General features: G+C 37.3%; 1 protein-coding gene across 3 annotated transcripts in view; it reads right to left on the bottom strand.

Annotated features, from left to right (window-relative positions):
- Window positions 1-12,506, bottom strand: part of rxraa (retinoid X receptor, alpha a) — a 203,524-nt gene that overhangs the window by 51,921 nt on the left and 139,097 nt on the right. For all 3 annotated transcript variants that reach the window (XM_056268255.1, XM_056268257.1, XM_056268256.1), the window contains exon 3: window positions 5,934-6,172. In XM_056268255.1, the coding sequence (XP_056124230.1) occupies window positions 5,934-6,172 (239 nt within the window). The remainder of the gene's footprint in view (window positions 1-5,933; window positions 6,173-12,506) is intronic.

Below are 12,506 nucleotides of genomic sequence, written 5' to 3'. Positions count from 1 at the left end.
ACGTTTGAGCTTCAGCAAGAACCAATGAGGTTCATTCTCGTGTAACGCAGCACGTTTGAGCTTCAGCAAGAACCAATGAGGTTCATTCTCGTGTAACGTAGCACGTTTGAGCTTCAGCAAGAACCAATGAGGTTCATTCTCGTGTAACGCAGCACGTTTGAGCTTCAGCAAGAACCAATGAGGTTCATTCTCGTGTAACGCAGCACGTTTGAGCTTCAGCAAGAACCAATGAGGTTCATTCTCGTGTAACGCAGCACGTTTGAGCTTCAGCAAAAACCAATGAGGTTCATTCTTGTGTTACGCAGCACGTTTGAGCTTCAGCAAGAACCAATGAGGTTCATTCTTGTGTAACGCAGCACGTTTGAGCTTCAGCAAGAACCAATGAGGTTCATTCTCGTGTAACGTAGCACGTTTGAGCTTCAGCAAGAACCAATGAGGTTCATTCTCGTGTTACGTAGCACGTTTGAGCTTCAGCAAGAACCAATGAGGTTCATTCTCGTGTAACGCAGCACGTTTGAGCTTCAGCAAGAACTAATGAGGTTCATTCTCGTGTTACGCAGGACGTTTGAGCTTCAGCAAGAACCAATGAGGTTCATTCTTGTGTTACGCAGCACGTTTGAGAATTAATCCAAAATGTCCTTAAATGTGTTCCGAAGATGAACAAGTCTTACGGGTTTGGAACGACACGAGAGAGTAATTACTGAGAGAATTTTGATTTTTGGGTGAACAATCCCTTTAAGAGCAGTTCACTTCAGCTTTTCTCAATAGAAGTCTATAATTTAGAAAGGATGTGTCATAGTCCATACAGGTTTGGGTGAAAAGTTTCAAGGGAGCTGCCGTGTCCTCCTCCTCTCGGTCTCTCTTAGCTAGTGTGCACTTTGGCGCACAAAGCCTATTAACAACAGTCGCCAAGAAAAGAGTTTCTGCTGCTAATGTGATGTTTGTGTTTCATATTGCATAAATATATCAGTTTGGGTGTAAACTTTGCTTGACCTTTCTTTAATAGGGGCTAATTGTTTTAGAGACTGAGCTGTAGTGTAAACGCACTTCATTGCCAAACAAACCAGTCGGTCAGACCAGAGACAGCATAAAGCATAATGGTAAATATGCTCTCTGTCGGAATGGAAGTTTCAACTTTCATTTAAAAAAGGTCCATGTTTGTTACAAATTAAATTACATTGAATAAAAAGACACTGGTAATATCTAGAGATCAGAATACAAAAATAAAAAAATAAATAGAAATAAAAATAAGACGGGTAATATAGATTTCAGAATATCAGAGATTTGACACTTTTGAATAAAATAAAGTAAAAAAATAAAATAGAATGAAATAAAAAACAAGACACTGGTAATATCTAGATATAAAAAACACCTTGACCTGAACAGTGAGGAAAGACTTGGATTTTCCTACTGGCACTTAACAGGTTTACAGACAAAGTATGGAAGTAGATAAAACCAAAACTTGAAACATGATCAGTCTCTTTGATAATTTTGTTCTCTCTTTACCCTCTTCCCACAAACTTTGGGATCTAAATGTGAAATAACAAAAGAGGCATATTTTCCTCATTAGAGGCCCTGTGAAAGTATCTCAGTCAAGGCCAGAGTGTGTATTCTATCCTGCTCCCTTCACAGGCTTCAGAGAGCTGAGCAAATACTCACTTGGATTTTTCAGAATTAAGAGGTAGTTTTTCAGAATTAAGAGGTAATTAAGAGGCCTTAAATTAATATTTCACATTAAATACAAGTTAAGCTCTACTAGCAGATTTTTATGAGATGCTTTTGATAAACACAGAAATCATTCATACTCATACCTCCATTTTCAAATAATATTTGTAAAAAAACTATTAATAAACAAAGTAAATAGACAATCCATTGAAAGAAATGTACTTATAATCGAAATGTAAAAGTATATAAGCAAGGTTTTATTTATATAGTACTATGCTAGACAATCTTTTATTTGTACTTATTGCAGCCCAATAATCCAGCATGTCTGTCCAGCTGATGTGAGAGACCGAGCACAGGGTTATGACCTCCAGCACAGATTGACAGGCAGCACCACAGGGGTCATGGGATCAACTACTTGCTGCTATTTAATGAATCACAGGACGACAGTGAAGGCGAGATGACAGCTCTTTCTCTCTAGACCACAACCAAACTCGCATCTAGGGCCACAGCGGCCACATCACCAAACAAAAAATATATAAAAAGACTACAACAAGTCTGATATGACTAAACACAAATATCAAATAAATAAAATACACTTTTTGGGAACAATATTTCTTAATTTATCCCAAAGCCAGATTTTTGCCATTCTCTGCATGGTCTGAGAGTCTAAAAAAAACAAGAAAGAAATGTCCTTTCACATTCAACTGTTTATTTTCCAATTCCAGCTATTTTTTGTGTGTGTAAATATTTGTATGAACATGAGATTCAACAACTGAGACATAAGCTGAACAAATTTGACATAAATTTGATGAACAGAAATGGAATAATGAGTCCCTGAACAAAGGGGTTCATATCAAAAGTAGCAGTCAGAGTGTGGTGTTTCCACCAGCTGCTTTAAGTACAACAGTGCATCTCCTGCTCAAGTCACTTGCAAGTTCATAAACACGTCTGGGGGACACATGGTTACATGTAGTTTGGCACTGACAGGATGATCAGCTGTCCTTCCCATCTCCCTGTTGCACTGTCTTAGGCATCTTACATTACAGACATTGCAGTTTATTGCTCTGTTCACATCTGCAGTCCTCATGCCTCCTGCAGCAGGACTATGGCATGTTCACACAGGTGATCAGGGACCCTAAGCATCTTTCTTAAAATTTTTCACCCAAACCCTAAACAGCTTCTCTTAAGTGTCCTAAGTTATTGGAACTGTGAAATGTCTAGCGCCTGTGAACTGTTAGTGTCTTATGGACAGGCACATTTACAATAATTGTTCATGGTTCACTGAACAAGCATGAAAAACACCCTTTCCAGTAATTTGACTAAATTATCTTTAAAATACAGTATCCTGAAAAAGGGACGTTTCTTTTTTTGCTGAGTTTCTATATATATATATATATATACATATATATACATATATATATATATATATATATATATATACATACACACACACACACGTATATATATATATAAAGTAGCCCCATAAATATCTTTAGTGGAGTTAGCTTCTTTTTTTTAGGCGATTGTAGTATAGCTAACTACTTTTCAAGACTACTTTGACTATACTTTAATTGCTTTAAAATAATAGCAGCTCGAACAGCTTGAAAATAGTTTCCTCAACACTGATAATGACCTTCCAGTAACAACTTCCAGTCTTTCAGTACAGTACACACTGAACCGTAATAAGCCATTTAGGCGGGATCGAGAGCTAGCAAATGTTCAGGGATTCTTCTGGGGAGACAAAGCGTTGTATCCCCTTTCATTGTTGCTGGAAGTGTAAACTGAACCACGTTCTGCCTAATGTGTCCCAGCTGCTGGGAGACGGCAGGGTCCGTGCTGTGCCGAGGCTGGTGGGATTGAGGCTGACAGCGTTTGTGCCTGTGTGTGCAAGAGTGAGTCACTGCAGCTATCGCTATGGGTTGTCTCTGTCAAAACCAACCTCCCCAAGTGAAGGCAATCCGAACATTTAAAAAAAAAAATTCCAACCACAATCCAACTCAAACAAATGTGTATTGTAAATGCTTTCCAGCTCCATGTGATGGTGGATGCTGTTATGATTTAAAACTGTGTACACACACTAAACACAGACACATGAATCCAGACAAAACAAAAACCTAGTGTTTTACACTCAGTAGGTGCCATAACAAAGGCAGTACCAACACTTGAAATCCTGAGGTGCCGGGATATTACAACATAGATTATACATTTATTTATACACAACTAAAAATATATGAGATTAAGAGCATTTAAGCATTTATATGCCACAGGAAAAAAAAATTAAAGAATAAAAAAAGTAATAACTACAGAAATTTATATATAAATGATTGATTTAATATGATAATAAATAATAGGGTTTTAATCATATATTTTTTTACATTCTTTATGGCCATTTATTATAAGTTTGGTCCTCTTGCAGGTAAAATAAATAAGTCTTACCAGGTGGTGGGTAACTAAGGACTGCATGTAAAAATGATAGTCATAGTCAGACCCACAATTCTCTTTTATTGTCATAAAAAAGTGCAAGTGGTTACACTTGTTGGCGTTAAACCTTCAAAACAAACATCTTTGGACAAAATGACGATTGATCTTGACGCATGCTGTCTGTGTGTTGGGGAATTGTGTGCAGTGTGTTGCTGGGCAGTTTATGCCAGTGGGGTGCCTGTTCCGGATCCTCGGAGGTTAAATACAGAGGGACTGAGTCGCAACCCCGTTCCACCCGGCTAGGCCTGAAAACAGCCAGTCAGCCGAGTGCTAAACATAAGTGACAAATGCCGTCTGACTCAAATCACCTTCCATCAGACCCCATGACTGCCTCCCACCCAGAGAGACAGAGACAGAGAGAGAGAGAGAGAGAGAGAGAGAGAGAGAGAGAGAGAGAGAGAGAGAGAGAGAGAGAGAGAGAGAGAGAGAGAGAGAGAGAGAGAGAGAGAGAGAGAGAGAGAGCGAGAGAGAGAGCGAGTGAGTGTGTGTGTGTGTGTAAAGATAAAACTGGAAACATCTAACAACTGTAAGTTAATGCAATAATCAAATCTGCTCTCAAAGTTTCAACATTTGTATAGTCCAGAGAATTGAATCTCCAGATAAAGGCGTGATTGATCATGAATGACTCATTGAAAATGTTCTAAGATGGAAACTAATGTGGCTTACTGGGTGGAACTGGAAATGTTGCTACCAAATAACTGCACGATTAAAGACACCATGAATCGTTCAAAAATGTTTTACGCCCTGTGTCAATGCATTCTCTATTGAACTAAAATATTTTGGTGGGACATATCTATTAAAACATTTTTTTTAGGTTGATTTTAATCCAAAAATATACTAATAATTGATATAATACATAGCCTATATACTGTATAGTTGAATTAAAAGTAATTTTTAAACTTGAAAAAAAAGTGTATTAGCATAAGTACAAATTAACATTATTATTTTTACGTTAGCTATAGCATTAACTAATATAGTATTGAACCTTTGAGTGAATTTCACTAATGTTTAGAAATACACTAGCACTTGGACCTCCAAGCTCACATACACAGACTAAGCCACAAAACTCCAGTATATTGATTTTTATGGGGTCTTAAACAGGACTGTGCAAGGTATGAATCTGATTCGTAGCTCAGACTTAAGAGTCTGTTATACAACCTACATGTACTTACTACAGTAATAACAGTAATTCATGCATAATTACAAGCAACTAACCCTGAACACACCATAAATATTATCTAGCAATTACATGTTGTTAATTAATTAATATTACTCAGCACTTCTTTGTATAATTACACTGTAACAAGGACACCGTAATATAAAGTTTGACCTCAGAAGAAAAGATTTGTAGAAATGAACCAATCTTGTTCTGCGGAAAGAACAAAATCCACTTCAACTTCCTCCAACCTAACAAGACTATAATTTAAGATGAGCTAAAAGCCTGGTAAAAAAACCCACAGTACAGTTATCAATGAGAAAATGGACGGCACTCTACAAATGTGTGTGAATTTGAGAACCATTTTACTCATGTGGATCAGGCTTTCAAAGAAAACTAGGACACTGCCAGCTTTGATGTCTTAATTGTGAGCCTCTTTTTAAAATGACAAAAGAGACGTGCAGGCCTATTTATGGAACAAAAGACAGATTGAGCGAGAGTATTGGAAAGAGAGAGAGCGAGAGGGTTGAACGATTTGCAACAATGTTTAATTATGAAACATAAATACGACTTTTGAATGCAAGCGCTTCTTTAAATACAGCTCTAGGAGGGACTCGGACTGTAGCCCTACCTGTGGGCTGACGCTGTGGCCGTAACCCATCCCTGGTGACCCCATGGAATGTGGCCCCATGGGCGAGCTGATGACAGAGAAGGGAGAGCCCAGGCCGTTCATGGGCGAGCTCAGAGTGCTGATGGGGGAATGCAGGGACCCCGAGTGGCCTAAAGAAGTCGGGCTGAGCAGTGACGGATGCATCCCTCGGTGGGACGTGGGCGAGCTGAGAGGAGAGGACGTCACATGTCCTGAGGAGTCTGTGGGGAGAATAGTAGAAGGAAGTGGTTAGAACATTTACTGCAAAAAAAAAAAAGGTTGATTTCCTCTTTCTAAGTATCACGGCGTGAGACAGGCAGATACAAGGCCAAAAGAGAGACAGACAGAAAAAGAGATCTTCTCACCCGCTAGACCTTACACTGGATGATTATTCTGAGAAAGTAACAAAAGACAGGCAGTCACATGGGTGCACTGCACTTCTTTATCATCTAGCGCAGAGGTCACCAATTAGTAGATTGTGAATCATTTACCATAACTTAATACAATTAGAAGCATTCTTCCTCCATACAGAGAAACTGAGCTTCTAAACACAGCATACAAAGCAGGTTTCATGTAAAAGGAGATGCTAGTTATGATAATAATAATAATAATGCATTTTTCTTTCTTAAAAAAAAAAGTTTTTCTGTAGCTATTTTTGGTTGCTCACTTGTGGTTTGTAAAACAACTTTATATTCTGCAAAGTTGATTCAGAGTAATTTACATTCTAAAAATCACTATGTGTTAATAACAATTTTAGCAATTATTAGTATTTTTAGCCATTTTGATTTTAGTTGCTCACTTGTGGTTTGTAAAACACCATTATATTCAATGCAAAGATGATTTTGAAAGCAATTTGAAAATAACTATAAAAATACATTTGAATTGAACTTTTTACACTGGACAAATCAGCAGATGACTATTTAGGATTTAATATTTATTTCTAGTTATCTTCTAAGTTTACTAAAGGCTTATAAAGATTTTTGTCTTAGCAACAGAAAAACCCATTTTAAATTAAAATTATAAATTATAAATAAATTTTTTCCAGTTATGAATGATGCCTTAAAACGATGCCCGAGTGGGGTGCTCACTAGTTTCTAAAGAGGAGAAGTTGACTCCTGAAACTGTTTAGATTATTTTGGTACTTTTGAATTTTCAGATCTTTGCTGAGAAGGAAATTCAGAGACTGGACTTCTTGGAACTTTAACAGAGTACCTCTAATCTAGCACGTGTTTTTATGGGCCTTGAGAACGCTTCAGAAAACAGAGAGAGAGAAAGAGAACGAGAGCGAGATACAAGGTCAAGGGCCCTAAGGATGCCAACTGATTAGGTAGCAGACTCATTTTCTGCTTCCGTACTCTTCCTCTCTTCTCCTCCGCTCTCTCGTTCTCCTTGAACTTGTCCGTCATGCTGTCAGCTGTCATGAAGAGATGATGGTGGGACATCTGTCAGTCTTGCCTGGGTGACAAGGCCATATTTCCTGTGTCCATGAATGCTTACTTTCCCTCTCTCTAACCTTGTCTTGTTCTCCTTGTACTTGGCTCACTTTCATTTACCTCACACTTTTACGCACCCTCTTTTCTTCTTCCCCCCATCTCTCTCAATCTTCCCAAATCGGCAGGCTTTATCTCCATGAATCTTTCTGTATTTCATTACAGTTATTTCCTCCCCCAAAGGGTTGGAGCTAGAATGATAAAAAAAGTACAGTGGTACCTAAAATGTAATATGGTACAATAACCTCATCATTCAACGTTTAGCAAATGTATATATATATATATATATAACCTCAGTCAAGATTTTTCTTCCTATGTGTTTTTATTGCTCCTAGGCATGAAAAACAAGATTTGACTTAATTTATTTTACACATTTTTCAAAGAGATTTTCAGATGTCCACTTGAGTGGACAGCATGCGTTTATGGTTTAAACTGATACTGTATTAAACATAATACAATAATAACAGCAATATTGTGTATATTTAACAAACCAATCAATAAAATTATATAAAATCATGTGAAAACTATAAAATATATACAAAAAATATAAATGCGAAAAATTGCAAAGGCAATTGAACTTCATACAAGTTGAACTCCGCGTATCTTTGATATCAGAACATGAGGACGGGATTCCATCAAAAATCTCTACAGCCTGTCAAGGTACAACTGTGGTACACTGAAGGGAGCATCTGAGTGGTTTCCAGAGTATGTCAATTTACCCTTATTAGATGATAATTCTGATTATGTTCAAGATGGACACATTTCTAACATAGCTCTCCTCTGACAAAACCTAGCGATCAGGTGTTTTCAATCTCATCTGAAATGAGCAGTTTTGGGGTGACGCATTACAAGTAACATGCATTACGTAATCAGATTACTTTGTTGATGTTACGAGTACAGTAATACGTTACAAGTAACGTGCATTACATAATCAGATTTCTTTTAATGTTACGAGTAAAGTAATGTATTACAAGTAACATGCATTACGTAATCAGATTACTTTTTTGATGAAATGAGTAAAGTAATGCATTACAAGTCACATACATTATTATCACATTACTTTTTTGATGTCAATGAAAAATACATTCTAATAATACAAATACATTTATTTACAGTAAAAAAAAAGTTACTGCAGATTAAGTATTTTCAAAAACAGCATTCACAGTATAAGTATGAATTGTAGCTGAAATATTAGCCATTGATGCATGAGGTCCACTATAGTGGACAGATGATTAATCAGAATTTTCTCCCAATCTAAAATCAAAACTTGGAAAATTTAACTGACTCCTTAGATATTGCTTGATGCTACAATATTTTTTTTTTTACCTGCAAGAGTCTCCTAGGATAGAAGGAATGGGTGGATATTCCGGAGCAACTTGGCATTTCTGACTGACCATTGGCCATCTTGGTTTGGAGGGGGGGAAAAATCGACACGACACACAACGGCTTGCAACTTGGTGGCAACGTATAGGATAATGCACCAGGATCCACTGTAGAGGTTGATGTGCAATTATGCCATCAAAACCCATGCAAATTCAAGAAAATTATTTTTTAATAGCTGTCCACTGTAGTGACTATGCATGAAAGGGTTACATTTATTAGACCACCACCCAATGTAAGGTTTGTGCTACAGCTTCCCTAAACTAATAAATAGTATTGGTGATAACCAAAATATATTTTTTATTTTTGTAATGGTTAATCCAGCAGTGTGTAAGCTCTTTAGTCACAGTTGGCCAAGTCAAAGTCCAGACTTGAAACCTATTGAACAAATTTGGGAATTAGTGGATTCAAAGAAAGATAGCACAAACGTTTTACCAATAGCAAGTCTTTGGGAACAACTAGAATCTATTTGGAAGTCAATAACAACAGAGACTGTGTAAAAGTACTGTACATAAAAACAATGCCAGCAAGAATGCAAGCTGTTATCAAGGCCAAAGGACGCCTACAAAATATTTTTTTGGTTATTATGTGTGAATAAAGACTATTTAGTTGTTTCAGTTTTTTCAAGTTTTTTTTTTTTTTTTTACAGATATTATACAAATATTTGTGTTTTCTCTTTATGATGCCTGTGTAAAATATATGCATCAATACACAAAGGGCAGAGGACATCCATAACTGCGGAAATCTTTTTTTTAGCGGAGAGTTTTGAGGGCACAATTTGGGCTTGTTCATTATCCACAAATTCTAGTATAACTTTTTCTAAGCACAAAACAAAGAAAGACAAAAAAAAAGTATTCAAGTGTTTTTTGTATTTCATGACTTAATACTGTTACGCAAGCGCCGAGACTCATAACAGGCTAGTTTCATAAGGGGGCTGTGCAGAATATGGATGATGTATTACTCAATTAGGTGACAGTTGAGAAAAACAGCATGTCCAGTCTGTGTTTTCCAGGAGCTCTCTGTCTCCACTTGTCTGATGTCACTTCACAGTGTCTTGTGATGGATTCCAGGCCAAAAGGCACTCGAGAGGGGCGGACGGAGTATATAAGAGAGAGAGAGCTTGTCAGCGGGGTATGCTAGCGTCTGCCTGCCTGCCTGCCAGATCCGCCACGCCAAACACTTCCCCAACATCCTGCCCTCCTCCGGAGCACTTCCTGCAAACACCCTGAAATCAGCTGCAGCTTCTGTCAATGCATTCATATACACATTCACACCCGCTGATTGCCAAAAAAACAGTGATTAATTAATTCTCTAATGTCACGGTGTCACATAAACAGGAAAACATGGTTTCCCGGCACATGGAAGTGAAACGTAATCATTATTCAGTCTAATGAGGGATTTATCTTGAGGTGATAAGACCCCCAGAGATGGTCTGTTTCAGAAACACTTTGATGCCAATCTGTTAGCGGACAGCTGCAACACACTGGGGACACAGCTGATCCAGGGTCAGTTTGGGAGTGTAGTGCCATATCCTAACCAACTGTTTCAAGCTGTTTTCAAACTAAAATTATTAAAGATTTTTTATTGGTTACATTTTACACATAAAGTTAACAAATACACTGAATATATATAAATATATTTTAATATTTTTTTTTTATATAAATCCACAAACAAAAAGAAATATTTCAAAATTTCAAAAATAATTAATTAATTTAAAAAACAGACAATCTATCTGATCCGTTATTACACGCAGGAATGCTCTGAACATTAATTTTAATTGGTTGTGAGAAAACAAATATGTTGTATGTGTGCATGTCAGTATTAAGTTGTTTAGGATTGTGCGTGCGACTGTGCACGGTCTATGTCTTATAATATACAGCATATGTCCATGGCCTGTACTATTCAGATGTGTGTGCTGCCAGTTGGTGGTGTGTTCCTCTCTCTGAAGGCTGGGGTTGCCAGATCAGGATTACAGACGGATAAAAGGGGCTCTTATTTAATCCGCCCCAGAGAGGGGCATAGCTAGTGGAAAACAGAATAGAGAGAGAAAAGGACAGACAAAAGAGAAGAGTCTTTCACATTGACATTGATGTGAGACTTGCTTCATTCGAAAACTTTTTAGTTCAAAAGAAAATTGTTGATCTATACTAGGGATGTGAAGAAAACATTTTAAAACTGACTAGTCAGTGGGTTGCCCAAAGACTTGATATGGTTTTTTTGGGGGGACGTTTACAAAAGACTCATCATCAATCATTTAAAAACAGCTAGAAGCATGGTAATTAAAGCAAAAATGATAAGAAATAGGGAAAACAATCGAGCTAAACTAGTCAAACTCATCGACCATCATATCTAATCTAAACCCATTTATACATTTCTGTATCCCTTCACAAGACATTGTGCCATAAAATAGTCCATTTCTTTCTTTTCTGTTTCATACATCTTACACTCTTTCCCCCATTGTCTTACTTTGTATTGACCTGTTTGGTTGGGAAGAGAAACATGTTTTACAAGCTATCTGAGAAAGCACCTGTAAAATCATCAGGGTGCCGTGCTACCTGAAGCTAGCCGGATAAATCTGCTAGATTAGATAAGAGCAGGTAAGGCAGAAATCACAGCCCTGGCAACGTCTAAATAAGAGTGGCAGCCCTCCAAACTTCACTCTGTGCCAAAACACAGCTGTCATCTGCTGCCGATCACCTCCAAGGCATCCGACAGGTACAACCCACCAAATAAATCAGCAGGAATCAGGATCATTATCCCGCTACGTCAGCTACAGGACATATTGGAGAAAGGTGCCCTGCATAATGCACAACAGGTGCATTATGCCAAGCCTTTTAGGGGAGGTTGGAGGAGGTGAGGTCATTGTAGACTTTGTGCTCCTTTCACTTCCGTTTATGCTGGAATGCAAACATATCTATCTTTCACTGCATACAAAAATTCAAGTTGGTTCAAGTCCCAAAAAGACATTTGAGAAAAAGAGGATCTAAACGTTACAGATTTACCTCTTGGCTGAGAATCAAACATGGAGGAAACTCTCATTTTGGCAGCTTAATATCAAAAAGAGTAAAATAAGTAAATAAATTAAAATAAATTGAGTCTGTGTGCAAGAACAAATTAATAAATTAGATTGATGGATTTACATATAATTATAAATTAATTTAAAGAAAGAAAGAAATCCACATGCTTTAAATCTAATATGAAAGCAACTTTACAATTTGCGGTTTCCACACTTTTTGACAAACGATTTGCCATGTTATTTCCATGATTTTACAACAATCGCTCATTTGTGATTAAAAAAATGTATCTAGCCAAAAGAAACACTTTAGACCTGAGCATAATTAGAAGAAACTATATTTTGACACGAGACATTTTCATGATTTTTCTTTGAATCACCCTCCCCTCCTCCCTCGCTCCCTCCAATATTTTACTAATTTCCATGGCTTTTTGAAGCCGGGTAAAATTACAATTTTACATATTTCCCAATTTTCCAGAATTTTTTCGGAAGTCCGTGTGTTCTCTGAATGTGATGTTTAGATTCTCTTTTGGTCAGAGTTATTTATTTTTTGTTATGTGAATTCATAGGTCCCCTCATTTGCATATGTATGAATATAAAGTGAATAGAAAAAAAAATCGTAACCTTAACCCCCCCCCCCCAATGATTAGCATCATGTAGCTCCATGGTGGC

Source organism: Rhinichthys klamathensis, unplaced genomic scaffold, assembly GCF_029890125.1.
Source record: "Rhinichthys klamathensis goyatoka isolate OS25496 unplaced genomic scaffold, OSU_Roscu_1.1 h1tg000270l_1, whole genome shotgun sequence".
In the NCBI taxonomy this organism is placed as follows: domain Eukaryota; kingdom Metazoa; phylum Chordata; class Actinopteri; order Cypriniformes; family Leuciscidae; genus Rhinichthys; species Rhinichthys klamathensis.
The sequence above is the reverse complement of the archived record's forward strand: the minus strand, read 5'-3'. Positions and strand labels throughout refer to the sequence as shown.